The 18197-nt window shown below is 45.2% G+C and overlaps 1 protein-coding gene across 5 annotated transcripts in view; it reads left to right on the top strand.

The window, feature by feature from the left end:
- Positions 1 to 18197, top strand: part of ENTPD5 (ectonucleoside triphosphate diphosphohydrolase 5 (inactive)) — a 38601-nt gene that overhangs the window by 114 nt on the left and 20290 nt on the right. Inside the window, exons 1-4 of one of the 5 annotated variants that reach the window (XM_084631321.1) lie at positions 5918 to 6060; positions 9369 to 9500; positions 9808 to 10086; positions 10734 to 10813. In XM_084631321.1, coding sequence (XP_084487447.1) covers positions 9870 to 10086; positions 10734 to 10813 — 297 coding nt within the window. In that variant the 5' untranslated portion in view covers positions 5918 to 6060; positions 9369 to 9500; positions 9808 to 9869. Of the gene's footprint in view, positions 1 to 5917; positions 6061 to 9368; positions 9501 to 9807; positions 10087 to 10733; positions 10814 to 18197 lie in introns of those variants that run through there. The other 4 variants (XM_084631317.1, XM_084631318.1, XM_084631319.1 and 1 more) reach the window with 4 other exon arrangements.

Here is an 18197-nt window from a genome sequence, read left to right as displayed (position 1 = left end):
GTGAGTGCAGACCTCGGGAGCGCGCGGGGGGCTTGACACCGCCCCCGTCCCATGGACTGGAGCCCCCTGTGCAGCCCTGCGCGGACCCCGAGCCAGCCTGGCTCCCACACAGGACCCCGGCTCCCTCCGTGACCCAGCCCGGCTCCCCCCTCACCCTTCCACTGTACCCACACCCGGCGCCATCCGGAGATCCTCTGCTCCCCCTATACCCATTGCCTCCCTCCCTCCCCTCCCCACCTCCATCCTTGACCTCCACCGCTCACTTTGTGTCTCCCTATACCCACTCCTCTCATACCCCCTGTCTACCCGCTGGAGACCCATCTGCTTCCTTCATTTGAAACTTCTGCTCCCCATATTCATCCTTCATCCCTGCCCTACTATGGAAACCTCGTGCTCCCCATACACTTACTCTTGCTCCCAACACATAGATCCCCTCATTCCCACAGATTCTTGCCCTGCCCACAAAGATCTGCTGCTCCCCCCCATCACCATAAATTCCTTGTTCTTGCCTACACCGACCTCTATATCCCCCCCCCCCAAAAAAAACAACCCTGTCTTCATACCTTCATCCACCTCAGCCCTCCACACAGCTACCAGTCCCTCTGCTGCTCCTTGCCCTTCCCCACCAATCCCCATACTCTCTATGCCCATGTTTGCCTCTGGCAGCAGCAAGGTTGTTTTTTTTTTAAAAAAAAAAGGTAGTTTTTTTTTTCTTCCAATTTCGTTATTGCTCTGAAATATTTACAGGAACACAACACATGTTTGAAAGCTTTTTGACACTGGAAATGTTTTGCTCTAACTTCAATCTGTGAATGAAAGCTAACTATTCAAAAAAGTTAAGAGAAATGATGAGACTGTAAATATTCTTCTTAGGTCTATTAGGAAACAACGAGTTATAGAACAGCCTAGGGAAAGAGGAATGGGTGGAATGCCCACTCCACTTCTAAAATGATCTTAGCATCCATAACCTTTTCATATCTTACAGTGTCCAGCTCCCGACCCTCACAGAGACCTGGATCCCTTTGACACTGCTTCTGCCGCACCTTAATGATGCCTCTCCTTTTCTTACACTGATTTCTCAGGATCAGAATATGTTGGGCTTCTTTCTGATTGCTATTTCCAATCCCTATATCTTCCCTCTTCTCACTCTTTCTCTTCCTTTGAATGACACCGCATCTGACTCTCCTCTCCTTCTTCATGTTGCTGTCATCTACTCTCTACCCCTCTGTCCCATTGCAAGGTCTGCCCTGCCAACCCCCAGCCCTGGCTTACCCCCTAAGTCTGTTTCCTCTGTTACAGCTCTCATGCTGCAGAGCATCTCTGGTAGAAATCCCATGACCAGACTGACTTCTTCCATTAGAATCCTTCTGTCTTATTTCAGTTCTACCATCTTCCCAGTTAACAACTCTACTTCTCTAGCTTAACTGAATTTTACTCCTTCAATCCTGAGCTGCCTTTTAGCCCTTTGACTCTCTCCGCAAACCCTCCACTTCTCTCTGCACAGGATCTTGCTGATTTATTCCAGGAAAAAATCAACAAAGTATGATGTGACCTTCCCCCATCCTTTTGCTTGCCTTCCCTTACTTCCCTCCTCCTCCAAACACTTTCTTCCTTCTCCCTGGTCACAGATGCAGAGGTTAACATTGCTTTAGTGTCTTCCATCTTCTAAAAACAAAAAAAAAAATCTACGCATGATCACACTTGCCTGTTCAACTACCGCTCAATCTCCCTTTTATCTCTGAGTTCATGTGATGCCCTGTTTACAGTTGCTGCTGGAGTTCCTCTTCTCTAGTTCTATCCTAGATCCTTTCCAGTCTGGCTTCCTCTGTCACTCAACTGAAACTGTTCTCACCAAAATCTCTAATCTCTTCTTATTAAAATCTCAGAACCAGTACTCCATCCTCATTGACTTGTCAGCCACCTTTGATACAGTTGACCATGCTGCTCTTCTTGAAACCTTGTCCTCTCTTGGCTTCTGGGACTCTGTCCTCTCCTGGTTCTCCTGCCTCTCTAATCAATCCTTCAGAGCATCCTCCTCATCCACCCTTCACCTTTCTGTGACAGTTCCCTGGGGCTGCCCTTGGTCCCTTCTCTTCTCCCTCTGCACCCTATCTCTAGGTAATCTCATCTGCAAACACAGATTCAACTACCATCTCTATGCAGGAGGCTCACAGATCTGCCTCTCTAGTCCAGATTTGTATCCCTCTGTTCAAACTAAAATATTAGCCTGGCTCTCTGATCTCCTCTCGTGGATGTCTGTTAGCTCAAGCTCAACATGGCAAAAATAATGTACCTTATTATTTGTGGTAATAAAGTTTATTATTACTTTTCCACGATTTTCTGCTGTTAGCCAGCAGCTCAGAGCAGTGGCTCCCGCTGTCGGCCGCCCAGGGCTGAGAGCCAGGACCTGAGGCTGACAGCAGGGGATCCCACTGTCAGCACCACGCACAGTGGGGCTCCCACTGTCAAAATTGCGGTAGAAGCCTAATATTGCAGCATCCTCAATTTCTGCAATATCGCAAGTTAGGTGCCTTATGCACCATCCTTTTCTCTGACCTTGACAAATGCATTCTTACTCCATTCATATCCATTCAGAATGTTGCTGCTAAGATGGTTCTTTTAGCACGTCACTTTGACCATGCTACCCCTCTCCGTTCCCTCCTTCTCTATCACATTAAGCAAAAGTTACTTGTCTTAATTTCAAGGCCTTTCATGGCCTATCCCTACCCTACCTGTCATATCTTGTTCTGTATCAAAAGGTCAACTCCCATGATGCCAGTCTCCATCACCCACCTGTTAAATATTCAAACAAGCACCTACATATTTTCTTCCACGTTGCCCCATGCTTGGGAGAAACTCCTCGTAAACCTCTGCAAATACATTTAATTGTTCTCCTTCAAATCCGTCCTTAAAACCTCCTTTGCCATCATGCCTATAAAACACTTGACATCTATCTTTTTGTGCTGTGTTTGTACAGTGCCTAGCACAGTGGGGTCCTGATCTAAGGTTAGGGCTCCTAGACACTATGGTAATACAAATAATAAAGACAGAAAAAACTGCTATTGGGTATTAAAACTAGGAGTAAGTGGAGCTCTAAACTGTCTGAGGAGGGCTTAGTTTGCCAGAATCTAGAACTTTCTAGATTAAGTAGAGCAAAAGTAGAGCATCTGATAATATTTCTATATAGAGCTGGCTAGCTCATCTGTTTTTTCAGTCTTTAGATTACAGTGTTGAATTCACTAGATGTTTGTCATTCTAACTGTAGTAAACATGGAAACTTCTGGTCAATATTGCAGACAGATGACAAGTGTCTGTTCATTACCAAATATCAGTATATGAATTTATCTTGCTCAACATGCCTAAAGTTGAAGTGGTAGAAAGCAAGTTATTGATTTTAGTGAAATGATTAAATTCTTTATAAGGTAAAAAGTAAATGTTATTAAAAAGTTGTAAATAGCAATATACAAAGAATTCTTGCTCATGAGAAAATCGGTTTCTTCAAGACTAAATACATCATTGAATGAAACTTTGTCTGTAGAAGTCAGCAGGAGAGTAGAATATTGAGGTTGCTGAGCCTGCAAGTGAGATACTTTTTGTGCCATCATCACTGAAATGTAGCTAAAATTTATTAATAGTATTGTAGCAGCAATTTGTCCCTGTTCTACGCATTCCAGCAGCATTTTAATATCAACTTCTTTGAGAAGCAGTCGGTTTTTCTTTGACAACCTAAAAATGGCAAACATCAATTGGTGATTGTGCCATAAAAACAACTGAAAATCAAAGTTTCAAGCCTTCTTGTATATTACCATCACCTTTTAATGTAGCACAAAATGAAAAATTTAAAGAGCATAGCATAATATGAACAATTTAAAGAAGGGATTGAAGCACTTCTTATTGAATATTCTGGAACAGACAGGTCTGCTATTAGATGTTACAAGTGCAGGGGGAGAGGAAATTTAAAGGAAGGGCTAAAAAAATAAACAGATATTATGCAAGGTGATTGATCAAACATGAAAACGATCTAATAAAAGTAACAACCAACCATACAGGGAAAAATGTTTCTTCTTAATGCTATTGATTCTACATCTGAAACAAAAACTACAGAATACTGTATTCAAGTTGCTGAAGATGCCAGCCAGTAGAATACTGAGAAAAATAAGTTAGTGACATTTTTGTCATTTGTTCTGACAGTAAAAATGAAGTGAAAGGATGAGTTCTTAACTCCCCGCCCCACCACCGGACCCAGCTCACTTCCGCTCCGCTCCACCTCCTCCCCTGACTGCACCGCCCTGCTCTACTTCTCCGCCCCCCCCCCAGCTTCCCATGAATCAGTTCTCCTGCGCTCCTCCCCTGGGTTACCTGCTGTGGTGCAGGCGGCCCTCCTTGCACCCCCCCCACCCCAGCTCACCTCTGCCTCCCTGGGCCTGAGTGCGAAGCCGCCGCCTGCTTCTCAGCCTGCCCTGGCTTCCCGCGCGAACAGCTGATTCGCGGGAAGCCTGGGGTGGGGGGGCAGAGAAGCAGAGCGGGGTGGCACATTCAGGGGAGGGAGTGGAGGTGAGCTGGGGCAGGGAGCTGCCGGTGCGTGCTCTGCACCCACCAAATTTTCCCCTTGGGTGCTTCAGCCGTGGAGCACCCATGGAGTTAGCGCCACTTTTGGCCGGTTAAATTTAGAAGCCCTTTTAGAACCAGTTGTCCCTTGCAGAACAACTGGTTCTAAAAGGGCTTCTAAGTTGAACAACTGGTTCTAGTGAATCGGTGCAAACCGGCTCCAGCTCACCACTGCTGGGATCCCACATGCTCTTCTGCATGGGATACATGGAGATATGAATGAGATTTTCTTGCCCTGGGACACTGTGATGGGGTGTATAAGTCCCACATTGCGGAATCAAGAGTTAAAGAGCAGTTCTGGGCCCAGAGGGCTCCACCCAGCCTCACCTGCTGGGCAGGCTCACAATGGAGGCAAAGATCAAAAGGGAGCATCCCAGCTCAGTCTAGGCAGAAGGAGGCAGTCCTAAGCTGTTGGCCCCTGCAGAGAAGCCTCAGGAGCTCCACATTGCTGGAAGCAACCCCCCTTGCTGAGTCACCAGAGGCCCCTGTGGAGACCAGGAATGACAGGCCATGATTGAAGGAGAAGAGCCTCTGCATCGCTGAGAGGCAGAACATCCCTTGAGAGTCCACAAGCACACCTTGTGGTGGCTTTTGAGGGGCAGAGGCTGTGGTAGGAGGTGACCTATGGAGCAGGCTTGCTGGTGTCCTTCCCCAGGCTGTGTATCCAACCTGCCAATCACAGCGCCCTGGGTTTTAACCCACTCGAGCAGGGAGGGCCCAAGTTCCCCTATGGCCCCACAGACAATACCATCTCTCCCCTCACCCCCAACAGACACTGCTGAGGTTTCCATATGGCAGAGCTGAAATAAGGTTCTGCTTCACAAGTTCTGTTGCCCTGGGACTTCCTGTTCCATCTTGACTCTGGGACAACCTTGTTCCTCCCTCCACTGTATGAGGATTATATACTTAAATGCTGAAGATCCAGAACAGCTGAATTCATTTTGCCTCAGTGCTTTCACCTTGGTTGTACTTTAAATTTTCTCTCATTTTAATATATAAATCTGCCCTGTGTTGATTTTACTGCAGGGGTTTGTGGCTGGTTGTGAGTGTTTCCAGCTTAAATAATGACAGCTCAGTTTTGGCAGAGCTAATGCTGTTGAAATGAACTTTGTCAATTTGTTAAATGTTTTACTAATTTATTGATCTCAGTTGAACATTTAGTTGTCTGGAACCTGCCCCTTGTACTTCTCTGGCTCAACTAAAGACCTATGCATGCATGCTTGTCAGCACTAGATCAATGATAAACCCAAAGTCATAAAGAACAACGAGCGTGAAATTTCATGTGCCTCCCAGGTCAACTAGCTTGCGTGATAAATAGTCCAGTCATGTTAGCTGAAAGTGAAGAAGAGGTGAGTACAGGCTCAGTCTTCGCTGTCACAGCTTCCCAGTTATTGTAAGCTGCCTGTCAGGAATCTTTGGAGTGGAGGAGCAGCTGCCTAAGTCTTGCCTCAGGTGTGTGGCTAACATACTTTGCATTTTATACTACAAATAATTATTACTGCCATCTGATAAGGGGTAGGCAGGTAGCAAGATGAGATTAATTCTGCTGATCTGCTTATTATACCTACTAAATTGAACATTCAGACTGTGCAAAACATGCTAGTATTCCTGTTTATCCTGTCGTCTTTCTCGCCCCTCTCAGTTGTTCATTTCTCCCCACTTGTTGCACCTTGTCTTAAACAAAGATTGTAAACTCTTTGGAGCTGAGACTGTCTTTTACTCTGTCTATACAATGCACAGTGCAATGGGGCCCAACCAAGTTGCAATACAAATAATAATTAATCCCAAGATTAGGGCTTTTGTCAACATAGAGGAGACCATTTGCTTAGACCATAAGCTGAACTAAACATCTGGAGAGCCCCGACCACAAGCCAAAATTCTAATGAAGCAATGGGACAAAGTTAGGTATGCCTTGTGTTGAGGAAATAGCCATCCCTTGGGCAAGTCATTAGCATAGAAGCAGACACACACCCTGAAATGTCTGCAAGATTATCAAATGGCCCTATGTCCATGTTCCTATGGAATATTTGAATAAACTATTCATAGAATGAGCTGCGGGAGAGGTTACACCAATAAAAGTCCATGCAGGTTAAAAGTTATTTGACTTTTAAAAAAACTGGAAAATACATTCCTGTTTCTTAGTACCTAATCTCTCCATCGGTTTCTCCAGGAGAGGAGATTTACAGCTCTGCCCCAGACTTCTCTCTCTGCTCCTTCAACCTCCCCTTAGCCCTTTCCCATCTGCTACCACCCTTCTCCATTCCTACTTTCTGTCTTGCTTTCCCCATCTCTTCCACCACCTCTCTCCTCTTACTCTCTCCTTATCCTTTTTAAGGCTGTCCAGCTCCCTTCCACTGAAGTGCCACTGGGCTGGGAGCACTCCACACCTCTTAGCAGAGAGGCTCAAAGTGGCTCTGGCCTAGCAGCACTTCGGTGAGGAGCGAGGGAAGGAGAGTTGACAGATTTAATTTGGGGGATGGGGGAAGAGAGCATGGGGAGGCATGGAAAGCTGGGAAGATAAGGAGAGAGCAGATGAGTGAGGAGATGTTCAAGGAAGAGGTTTAGAAAGGAGCAGGTGGAAGGGAAAGCCTCATCTACCGAAAAAACTGACAACAGCCAAATAGTGTTAATGAGGGAAATTAGTGGATTATTTTCATACTAAAAAGAAAAGGAGTACTTGTGGCACCTTAGAGACTAACCAATTTATTTGAGCATGAGCTTTCGTGAGCTACAGCTCACTTCATCGGATGCATACCGTGGAAACTGCAGCAGACTTTATATACACACAGAGATCATAAAACAATACCTCCTCCCACCCCACTGTCCTGCTGGTAATAGCTTATCTAAAGTGATCATCAAGTTGGGCTATTTCCAGCACAAATTCAGGTTTTCTCACCCTCCACCCCCCACACACAAACTCACTCTCCTGCTGGTAATAGCCCATCCAAAGTGACAACTCTCTACACAATGTGCATGATAATCAAGGTGGGCCATTTCCTGCACAAATCCAGGTTCTCTCACCCCCTCACCCCCCTCACTCACTAGAGTGAGTTTGTGTGTGTATGGGGATGGGGGGGGGTGAGAAAACCTGGATTTGTGCTGGAAATGGCCCACCTTGATTATCCTGCACATTGTAGGGAGAGTGGTCACTTTGGATGAGCTATTACCAGCAGGAGAGTGAGTTTGTGTGTGTATGGGGACGAGGAGCAGGCAAGATTCTCAAGCAGAGTAGATGGGTATGCACACAAGTGAGGTGTGGGGTGGACAGACAGGTCCAGGAGGAGGGTGTGAGGGAGGATCTTGAGGTGGCTGAGTTGTGTTGGTGTGTTTTATGTGCTAGGCAGGGGTTCTCACAACAATTTTTTGGTGGTCTCGGAGTGCAGCCACCAACTCTTGCTGGTGGCCACACTGACAATTTTTCCTAAAATATTACTTAACTTTAGGAAAAACAAATAAATATGCACATATATATGTCCAAATCATTATAATTTATTTATGTAGGGTTTTTTTCAGACTTGGTAATAAAAATAATGTACAGTGGTCTCTATTCTTTACTGGACCTAAACAGAATAGAAAACCAGATAAGGTGCTTTGCATGTTCTTGTCTTTTTGTTGTTGTTTGCTTTGCTTTTTTGGTTGCTTTTTAAAAAAAACTTGCTAGGTAGTCAGTCTGCTGCTGTGAAAAGTGATATTTGTATGTTTGTTAATATCACTTTTCACAGCATCCTGGGAGAAATTAAGCCCTGGTTGGGGAGGTGGGCAGGGGGACCACAGGACCCAGGGACGATGGCATGGATGGTGAGCCTGGAACCAGAGCCTGCTACCATGTGAATGAAGCCTGAAGCCCCATGGCCGAAGCTTCCTCCCTCCTCGCCACCCCCCCCTCCCCGGGAAAGTGGGGAATTCACCAACTGCCTGTACCTCCAGCATTTGTGTCTCCGAAGGGGGGCAGGGCCCAACCCCCACTAGTGGTCCTGCAAGAGGGACCACTGCTCCCCACCCCCATCACAGCCCAGGAGGCTGTGGCTGCAAGAAAAGCGCCTGGCGTCCGCATGTGGCCACAGTGGCCATATTTGAGAAACACTGTGCTAGAGTACTTTTGTTATATGTGTTCGCAGTGCGGCCCTGACAGGGTTCTCTTGGTGTTGCTCAATACAAATAATAAAGACAACTATATTCTCCTCTGTTTGCTTTAACTAAGCACTTGATTAGTGACTGTGCAGTTTCTGTACCTGTGTCTCCTTTGTTAACATCTCCTGTCAAGACAAGTGTGCAGGGAGGCTTTAATCACAGAGTGGAGGGGTAATGGGAGGGGAAAGCAGCTGAATCTTGATACCTAATACTAGGTCATGCACTTGGGAGACGGTGAATAATGTTGGCATATTATAGGCCATGTGAACAGTTTTCATTCTGTGAAGGAGAGGGAGATACCTGGTCAAAGCGTAAAAATAGTTTGTCCTAGTTTGGCTGGTTTTAAGCCGAGAACTCTGTACCAAGAGGGAAGGATAAACAACCAACTTATAGGCAAAAAGCCATCAGAGAAATTTGAACACTTAGGGGGGCTGAGAAACTGGGGCCAGGTGCGCGTCACCATTTAGTCTCCCCTCCTGCAGCACAGATCCCTCTTGGTGACCACTGTGCCACTGGCAGTCCATGCCGTATACCCTCCCCATACACTGATCTCTCCAAGCAGCTGCCATCAGCCTGAGATGAAATTCTCTTTGTTTGTGGTACTGAATGACATTTGTGTTCTGTGCCAGGCCAGCATCCCATATGTGGATGTCAGGACGGAGAGATCCAGCCCTGAGCGCCACTTATATAAGGTGTGAATTCAGCTGAGGCTTGAGCTGTCAGGAAAGTCCCAGGACTGTAAATCTGATCCGGAAGTCCAGGTGAGAGAGAAGATTCTGTGTACAAAGTCAAGATTAGGTACCCTGGGACTCGGTTTTTCAATGCTCCATGCTGATGTCTGCAGCAATAGAAAGGAAAAATTAGTTAGGTGCAGTTGCAGCACTTAGAGGGAGAGCCCCTGTATCTAGGGTGAGGATAGCCGGGGGCACCTGTTCTTTGGGTAGGGGCAGTCAGGATAGACACCTTTCTCTTTTAAGGGTGGGTAGCTTCTGTGCTGAGCAGATTCCTTTAAACAGAGGTATGAAGGAGAAAGCTGTTGATAACCTCTCTTCCTGTTTCACTCTCCAGGAGGTCCTGCAACTCTGTGAACGCTGATCCATATTCCAGCTGCCCCAAGGTTTTCTTGCAGGATGGCAGCTACCTGTCTCGCCATCTTTCTAATGCTGGCCCTTTCCTCTATCTACTGCATTGTTTCCCATCCAAGCCCAGAGATGTGGTTTCAGGGTCTCTTTCCACCTCGTGTGTGCCTTGTAAATGCCACTACCAACACCTTTTATGGCATCATGTTTGACGCAGGAAGCACCGGGACCCGAATTCACATTTACACCTTTGTGCAAAAAAACCCAGGTAAGGCTGAATGGCAGAATTCCAACAAATAAGACCATTTCTCAGAGATCCAACCTGCAGGATTCTACACCCTGATCATATTGTCTTAGGCCCTGGCTGCCTTAGAGATGCTTTTCTCCTCATGCATCACCCCAGAGTTTGGGACAGCTGGGGCAGTTCTGCTATCAGCCCCTAGATCCAAACTCTGGGTGGTGGTTGTTCTCAGTGTGTGGTGGGGCTTCACAGTGCAACTCTCTTCCCCGTTAATCTAACAAAGGCTGTTGACCTTCTGGGCATAGAAAAAAAATTCTCGGTTTCCGAACGCTTTAATCTGGGCAGTTGTGTAAGGGGAATAAGTCTCACTGAGGCTTGGATGGCGTTTTCATGCATTGTCCTTAGGAAACTTGATATGTTTCCTTGTATTGTAGCTTGATCTGTTTTTAACAGGTGGTTAATGAATTTGGTGCACAATGGGCACATTTTGTTAAATCTTTCCCTGGCAAAGGAGGATCAGTGTTTGTATTGGAAAGTGATGGTTGTTATCTGCAGGGAGATATAGGGGATGGTCATCATGGATGATCTCATGTGAAATAATCTGGTCCTAACTTTGAAGCTGCAGAGCTGGTGGTATAGGCTTTCTCATGTGCTGCTTTGTTTCATTTGTGCAGAGCAGCCTCCAGAGCTGGAAGGGGAGATCTTTGAGTCAGTGAAGCCAGGTCTTTCTGCTTATGTTGATCAGCCTGAAAAGGTAAGAGTCTTCCGGAATCTCCCATGTTCCCTGTAAATAGGTCTTCTCATCTTAATGCCACCTGTAATTTACTTAATATGATTGACTGTATCTAATGGTTAGCACAGGGAACTGGGAGTCCAGATTTAAGTGACCTATTCACACATCTGTCACTGAATGTCTCTTTGACCAAAGTCACTTCACCGCTGTGCCTTAGTTTTCACCCCTCTCAAATGGCAATAATTACATTTGCCTACTTCACATGGAAAATGTGAGGTTTGTTTAACTATTTCTAAAGTTCTTTCAGATCCTCTGATTTAGAGCAAAGAATAACTACTATTATTAGGGGTGGAACTTTTATGCTTTAGTAGCAGAGTTCCTATTCCATAGTAATTTAAAACATGATTTTTGTACTACCAGTATCCATATTCACTCTTTTTTTTCTCTGTAACTACTCTAAACATGATAGTTAAGTAAATGCTCCATTTTCATTTACTAGTAACTGTCTCAATTTTTCCTTTTGGGTGAAACTTCTCAGTGCAAAGGTGAATTTTTTTCCTTGGGAATTTTGAGGGGAAGCAAATCCTGCTTGAGTTATATAATGGACAAAGAAAGAAAGAAAAAAACTCTTTCCAACTGTAAAAGAGTTGCTTTTTTTGTGCATGGAAAATTCAGACAAATGATCTATAAATGTAAACCTTTGTATGCAGCGAGACTTCAGTGAGAAATAGTTTTCTAATAAGTTTTGGTGGGGGAGAATCAATACTGAAGCTCTAAGCGATACAAATTTCATTTTCAGAAATGGACAGTACAATGTTCTATTACACTTTAGCTAAGTAATTGCTTCAGGTACTGTGACAATTGGGGAATCTGTATGTACCACTTATGAATTTTGTTTGTTTGATATTGGGGGCTCTTTATTTGTGTCAGACTGCAAGCTCTGTTTCGGATGTGGGATTCTTTACCTTCTCTGTTCTCGTGTTACTGACATGACAAACTGAAATCCAAGGTGTAGTGATGCATGACTAGTAATAAATTGGGACAATCCTCGATTGAAATACAAAAACCCTAGACAGTGGACTGGCTTCCAACCAGAAGAACTGGTTTGTCAGGGGAGAGATGACCTGATAATAAAGTCAGCTGAGGAGGCAGATCCACAAGTCATCTGATAGAGGGATTGGAATGTTATAAAAGGGCAAGAGCGGATCTCTTTTGGGTCTTGTGCCATTTTCATCAGTTCAAGCTGAGAGAAGCTGCTGCAGTAGCCTGATGAGGCGGGGGAAACCATGGCTACTTGAACACAGATGTTTCCCCAAGGACTACTAGGGAAATGATGAGCTAGAGGGAGAGGCTTTGCATTCAGAGATGTTTGTTGTTAGCATATATATGCTGTACTCTCTGTATGTTTCTCATGCTTTAAGTAAAGAGCAATGTTCTGTTCAAGTCCTGTGCAAAGTCTGGATTTGTTAGATGCAACATCTACCATGTGACATCTGGAAAATGTAAACCATAAGGCTCACACCTTTTGGATGGAGTTCTGGGACAGAATGTGTTTTAAAGGTACTGGGTTATCTTTGGAGTCAGCACTGATCCTGAGGAGCTTACGGCAAGTGGGCTGTGGGGCTCCTTTCCATGAAGGGGTAACAGACAGAGTTGATGCCCAGGAAATGTGCCAGAGAGGCCAAGGGAAGAAACAGTATTGCAGTCTACTGAGACCCAGGAAAGCACATCGCGGAGGGGGGGTTCAGTATATCCCCTCACAGCATTCTGATGAGCCCAACTAGATTTGTGACATGGGGGAGAAATGTGATAATTTGGGGGATCTGGCTGTGCCTTCTCTGTTAAGTACAGAGCAATGGTATTAGAATTCTGTACACAGTGTCTGTGTGCATTATGTGTTACACCTGTCATGTGGCCCCTGGAAGAGAGAAACCAGAAGGCTCACACCTTTGGTTGGAAACCTGAGAGACAGTGTATTTAAGCTACAGGGACATCGGAGTCAGCGGAGTCAGCGTTGATTCAAGAGGCGAGGCAGTTTGACTGCATAGTTGAGCTTCTCAGCCCAACCCGAATCCAACAGGATCCAACTATAAGTGTCAGGGTCGGGTTAGGTCTGAAAACGGCCAGGCTCAGGTTTTGTGATCTCTGATCACTTCCTCCTGCCCTTGGGATTGGTGGCAGCTGCTTGCTCTGCTCCTGCCAGTTGCTGCCACATTGCTGCATTCTGTGTGCGCCATGGAGTAAGTGTGCTAAAGAGTCACAGTGCTCTTATTCCACGGCGCACATAGCGCGGCAGGGCGGGCAGCTGGCATGAGTGGGGCATGCAGTCACTACCATGCTCACCCCACAGGCAGGAGGCAGCTGGAGATGGATCATGAGTACAGGGCATGGGGAGCGGGAAGCCTTCATCAAGTCAACCCCCAAAGGCAAGGCAGCTGTGGTGCTGACGTAGGTTTAGGGCTAAATGTCATGATTGGGTTGAGTCTGAAAACAACTTGACACTCTCAGACTTGGTTCTGGTCAGCTGTGGTGTAGTTGGGTTTGGGTCAGGCTTTAAAAACACACCTGAGCAGATCTCTACCACAGGGGTCTCCGCTCTCAGGACAGGGTGCTAGATGGAGGAGTTTGCACCCCAAGAGTCTGCCTAAGTGTCTGAGTGCTGTTTAGACTCCAGAGGCTTAAAACACCTGGGGTCCAATGACTGGATTCCCCCCACAGCAGTCTGGTGAGCCACCAGCCAGGGAGCCTGACCAGGTCTGTGACAAGAACAAATAGTTGCTCATCTCCTTAGTGCCTCAGTTAGAGGTCTGCTCAGGCCTAATTTTAAAGCCTGAGAGGTGCGGCAACCCTTCGGCATACTCACTCCGTAGCACAGAGTGCAGCAAGGTGGTGGTGGTGGCTGGCAGGAGGAGGAGATCATAGATGACCTGACCTAAGCCTGAGAGTCAGATCCCATTGGGTTCAGGCCCTACTTCTGCAGCCCTTAAGAAAGCCAGCCATGCAGAAGCAGTTCCTAATACACAGGCAGCAGCCCTATTGACCCTTTTCTCTGCTCCCATTTTAGTCATCCAGCTTATCTGTAAAAATACAGGTGGCCTGAGCCACTGGTAACACTTCATCTCCACCTTGAAGAGCAGTGTAGTCTTCTGGTGAATGGAGAGCAGGGAGTGTAGAAGAAAGAAGGAAAGAATTCATAGATTAGAGAACAGACCCAGAAACAGCAGGGGAGGGAAAGAGTGAAAGTGGACAAGAAAAGCAAAGGCAAGGTGAACACTAGGTGTGGGGAGGTGGTCAAAGTTGAGCTCCACTAAAAAGGTTTGTGAACCACCACCCTAGATTAATGAAACATTAAAGTTTCAAAATTAAAATGAAGTTAAGAAACGTATGTGTTAAAGTTTCCCGTAACAATGAGACAGCAGTTTCCCAGGTGGTCTTGAGGCTAAACCACAGGACTTGGCAGTCAAGAGATCAGAGTTCTATTCCACAGATTCATTGTGTGGCCTTGGTAAAATAATTTCCTCTGTCTGTACCTAAGTTTCCTTATCTCTGAAATAAGTAGAATGTTTACCTATCTCTCAGGATTGTTGTGGGGGTTAATTCATTGTTTGTAAAGGTGGGTGCTAAAGATGGACAAATTATTTTGAAGACTGGAAAAAAACCTAAGCTAGTACCAATTTTCTGGTACCTCCCGCTTTTCCAAGTGTTTTCAAGGACAGTTGTCAAGTGTCACCAATAAGAGGAAAGTAATTTTGATCTCTGTATCCTGCCTACTGGACCCATGTTCCATTGTACCCTGCCAAGAACCCACTCCTTAATGTTAAGCTGACAGAATTACAGGTACTTGATTTACCTGTGTACTTACTTTGTTGTTTTGAAAATCACTTCATCCCAGAGATCAATACACATGGATCAATTGTCAGCCCTCTCAAATGAATGTGTGGGCACCTGTGTCCTTCCATTCAGCTTGGAGGAGGAGGAGACTGAGACAAGGAGAAGCTGTAAACTTGTGAACTCCACACCCAGTTCCAAACATACTATATGCTCACTGTAAAGAATAAAAAAAAAATCACCACCTTCTGATGTTTTTATTATCATAAAGGATTATTAACCAATAACCCTTGGCGTGGCTGCTCCTAGGGCTCCTTTCCCTAATCCGTCTTCCCTCCAGAGGGCTACTTCCACCTTTCTTTAGATTCAGGTGATCTTTAATGAATCACAACTGCCTCAGTGAGATGGCAGCAATTAACCTATCAACAGGGTAGGGCAGTAGGAAAATCAGAGTCAGTCCTAGAGTAGGCCACCAGAGTTTCCATGCATCAGTGGCCTTAAACCGAGGAGCCAGTGCAATGGGTGCAGTGGTGACAGCAAATTTATCAGTTTATGCTGCTAAATTCAATGTTACAGGAATGCATCTTCAAGAGAGACCATGTGAGTAAGAAATTTTAAATCCAAAAAGAGTGAATGGCTTTTTGGATTTATCATAGAATTATAAAAATATAGGGCTGGAAGGGACCTCGAGAGGTCACCTAGTCCAGCCCCCTGTGCCGAGGCAGGACCAAGTAAACCTAGACCCTCCCTGACAGATGTTCAACCTGTTCTTAAAAACTGTTTTTGGACAACTGTGTGTGTATTTATTCAGTGTGCTGTCCCAGCTCTGCAGAGCAAGCAGACCTTAATTGAACTGCTCAATAAATTTACAGACTCAGTTTTTAGCAAAGGCACCTGGCCAGGTTTATTTTTGATGAAGCACAGTAATAGCACCTGGCAGACTTTACAAGGATACTAAAACATGTATGTTTGTGACCATGGATGCAGCTCAGTCAATGACGGGACTTTTCACTGCTCCCTAGGCTGGCCAAAAATACTCCCTCTAAGATCCATCTTTATACCCCAATACAAACAAGTTAGTACTGCCCCTTTGACGTAGTTAGTTACTGCCCCATGACATTGTTAGTTATCACCCATCATCTTGTACGTGTTGGTTCAATTAAAACATTTTTATTATGTACTGTTATCTTGACCTTTTCTTTTAGGAGGGGTTGGTGTGTTCCTGTTATCCTTGGGGAATGTTTTTGTATTATCCTTGATATCGGATGTTCTGGTACCACTTGATATTGGGATGTGTTTGCATGAACACTCTGTGACTAGTTTCAGAGCAGCAGCCGTGTTAGTCTGTATTCGCAAAAAGAAAAGGAGTACTTGTGGCATCTTAGAGACTAACAAATTTATTTGAGCATAAGCTTTCGTGAGCTACAGCTCTCTTCATCGGATGCATTCAGTGACTAGCACTTCTTAAGAATGTGTTTTTCTGCAATATCAGCCCTGTTCTTGCCAAATTCTGTAAGCAGGTCCTGCCTCATACCAGGCCTCTGATACAAGGACTTATGTCTCAGGCTCAATTCCTACTACAACAGGGATTCCACAACCTCCCTTGGAAGCCTGTTCCAGTGCTTAACTATCCTTTTAGTTAGAAAATGTTTCCTAATAGCTAACCTAAATCTCCCTTGCTGCTGGTTAAACAGATTACTTCTTGTGCTACCTTCAGTGGACATGGAGAATAATTGATCACTATCCTCTTTATAGCAGCCCCTAACATATTGAAGATTGTTATCAGGTCCCCCCTCAGTCATCTTTTCTCAAGACTAAACATATCCAGGTTTTTTTAATCTTTCCCTATAGGTCAGGTTCGCTAAATCTTTTATCATTTTTGTAGATTTCCTCTGGACTCTCCAATTTGTCCACATCTTTCTTAAAGTATGCCACCCAGAACTGGACACAGAACTCCAGCTGAGGCCTCACCAGTGCCAAGTAGAGTGGGAAAATTACCTCCTGTGTCTGACATATAATATTCCTGCTAATGCACCCCAGAACGATATTAGCTTTTTGTTTTTCTGCAACTGGATCACAATGTTGACTCATACTCAATTTGTGATCCACTATAACGCCCAGATCCTCTTCAGCAGTACTACTGCCTGGCCATTTATTCCCCATTTTGTAGTTGTACACTTGATTTCTCCTTCTTAAGTGTAGTACCGTGCACTTACCTTTATTGAATTTCATCATGTTACGTGGGTCTGAAATCTCTTATTTGTCAAGGTCATTTTGAATTCCTATCCTGTCCTGGAAAGTGCTTGCAACCCATCCTAGCTTGGTGTCATCCACAGATTTTATAAGCATATTGTCCACTCCATTATCCAAGTCATTAATGAAAATATTGAATGGTACCAGACTAAAGACAGACTCCTGCTGGACCCCACTAGATACATTCCCGCAGTTTGTTAGTGAACCATTGATAACTACTGTTTGAATTTCGTCTTTCAACCAGTTGAGCTCCCTCCTTGTAATATTTCATCTAGACCTTGTTTCCCTAGTTTGTTTATGAGAATGTCACATGGGACTGTGTCAAAAGCCTTACTAAAATCCAAGATATATCACATCTGCAGCTTCCCTCCTATCTTCTAGGCCGGTAACCCTGCCAAAGAAGGAAATTAGCATGATTTGTTGTTGACAATTACTTATAACCCCATTATGCTTCAGGTGCTTCAAATTGATTGTTTAGTAATTTGTTCCAGTATCTTTCCAGCTATCAAAGTTAGGCTGACTTCTATAATTCTTTGGATCTTCTTCCCCCCCCACCCTTTTAAAGATAGGTACTATGTTTGCCCTTCTCCAGTCCTCTGGGACTTTACCCATCCTCCATGAGTTCTCAAAGATAATCACTAGTGGTTCCAAGATTCATTCCGCTAGTTCCTTAAGTACCCGAGGTGAATTTGATCAGGCTCTGCTGATTTGAATGTATCTAATTTATCTAAATATTCTTTAATCCGTACTTTCCCTATTTTGGCTTCTGTTCCTTCCATCTTCTTGTTAATATTAATTGTGTTAAGTATCTGGTCAAAATGTATCTTTTTCTTTTTCCCTTTTTTTTTCAGTCAAGGTTGAAGCAAAATGGGCATTAAATGTGTCAGCCTTCTTGATGTCATCAGTAAGGCTGCAAATCTTTCACAGAGATCAAGGACCTCCATGACTTCTGCAACAGCTGGTGTGGCTGACCCTATGTCCGCCTGAGCAGCTGGAGCGGCACCAGGGCCAGCTGCACCAGCAGCTCCAGGCAGCTGGTCTGGGAGCAGCAGCGGCGCCCCAGGCTGTGCCCACAGCATGGAGCAGCGGTGGCGGGGGGACCCCAGGCTGCCACCAGCCCCTGGATCAGCAGCATCCCCCGGAATCCCCTCCCCCAGGGCTACAGGGCACAGTGACACAATCTCTCACTGGTCTGGATTGCCACCTAGAACATGACAATGTCACTGTATTGAAATCTACAGAGACTCTCTTTGCTCCCTCCCCCTTGCCTCTTCAGTCAGTAATGGTACCAGAGAAACTAGCTGTTTTATACAGCATGACTTCC

This window comes from Lepidochelys olivacea, assembly GCF_965140295.1.
Source record: "Lepidochelys olivacea isolate rLepOli2 genome assembly, chromosome: 6".
Lineage (NCBI taxonomy): Eukaryota > Metazoa > Chordata > Testudines > Cheloniidae > Lepidochelys > Lepidochelys olivacea.
Note: the sequence above shows the minus strand (reverse complement) of the source record. Positions and strands in the feature narration are given on the sequence as shown.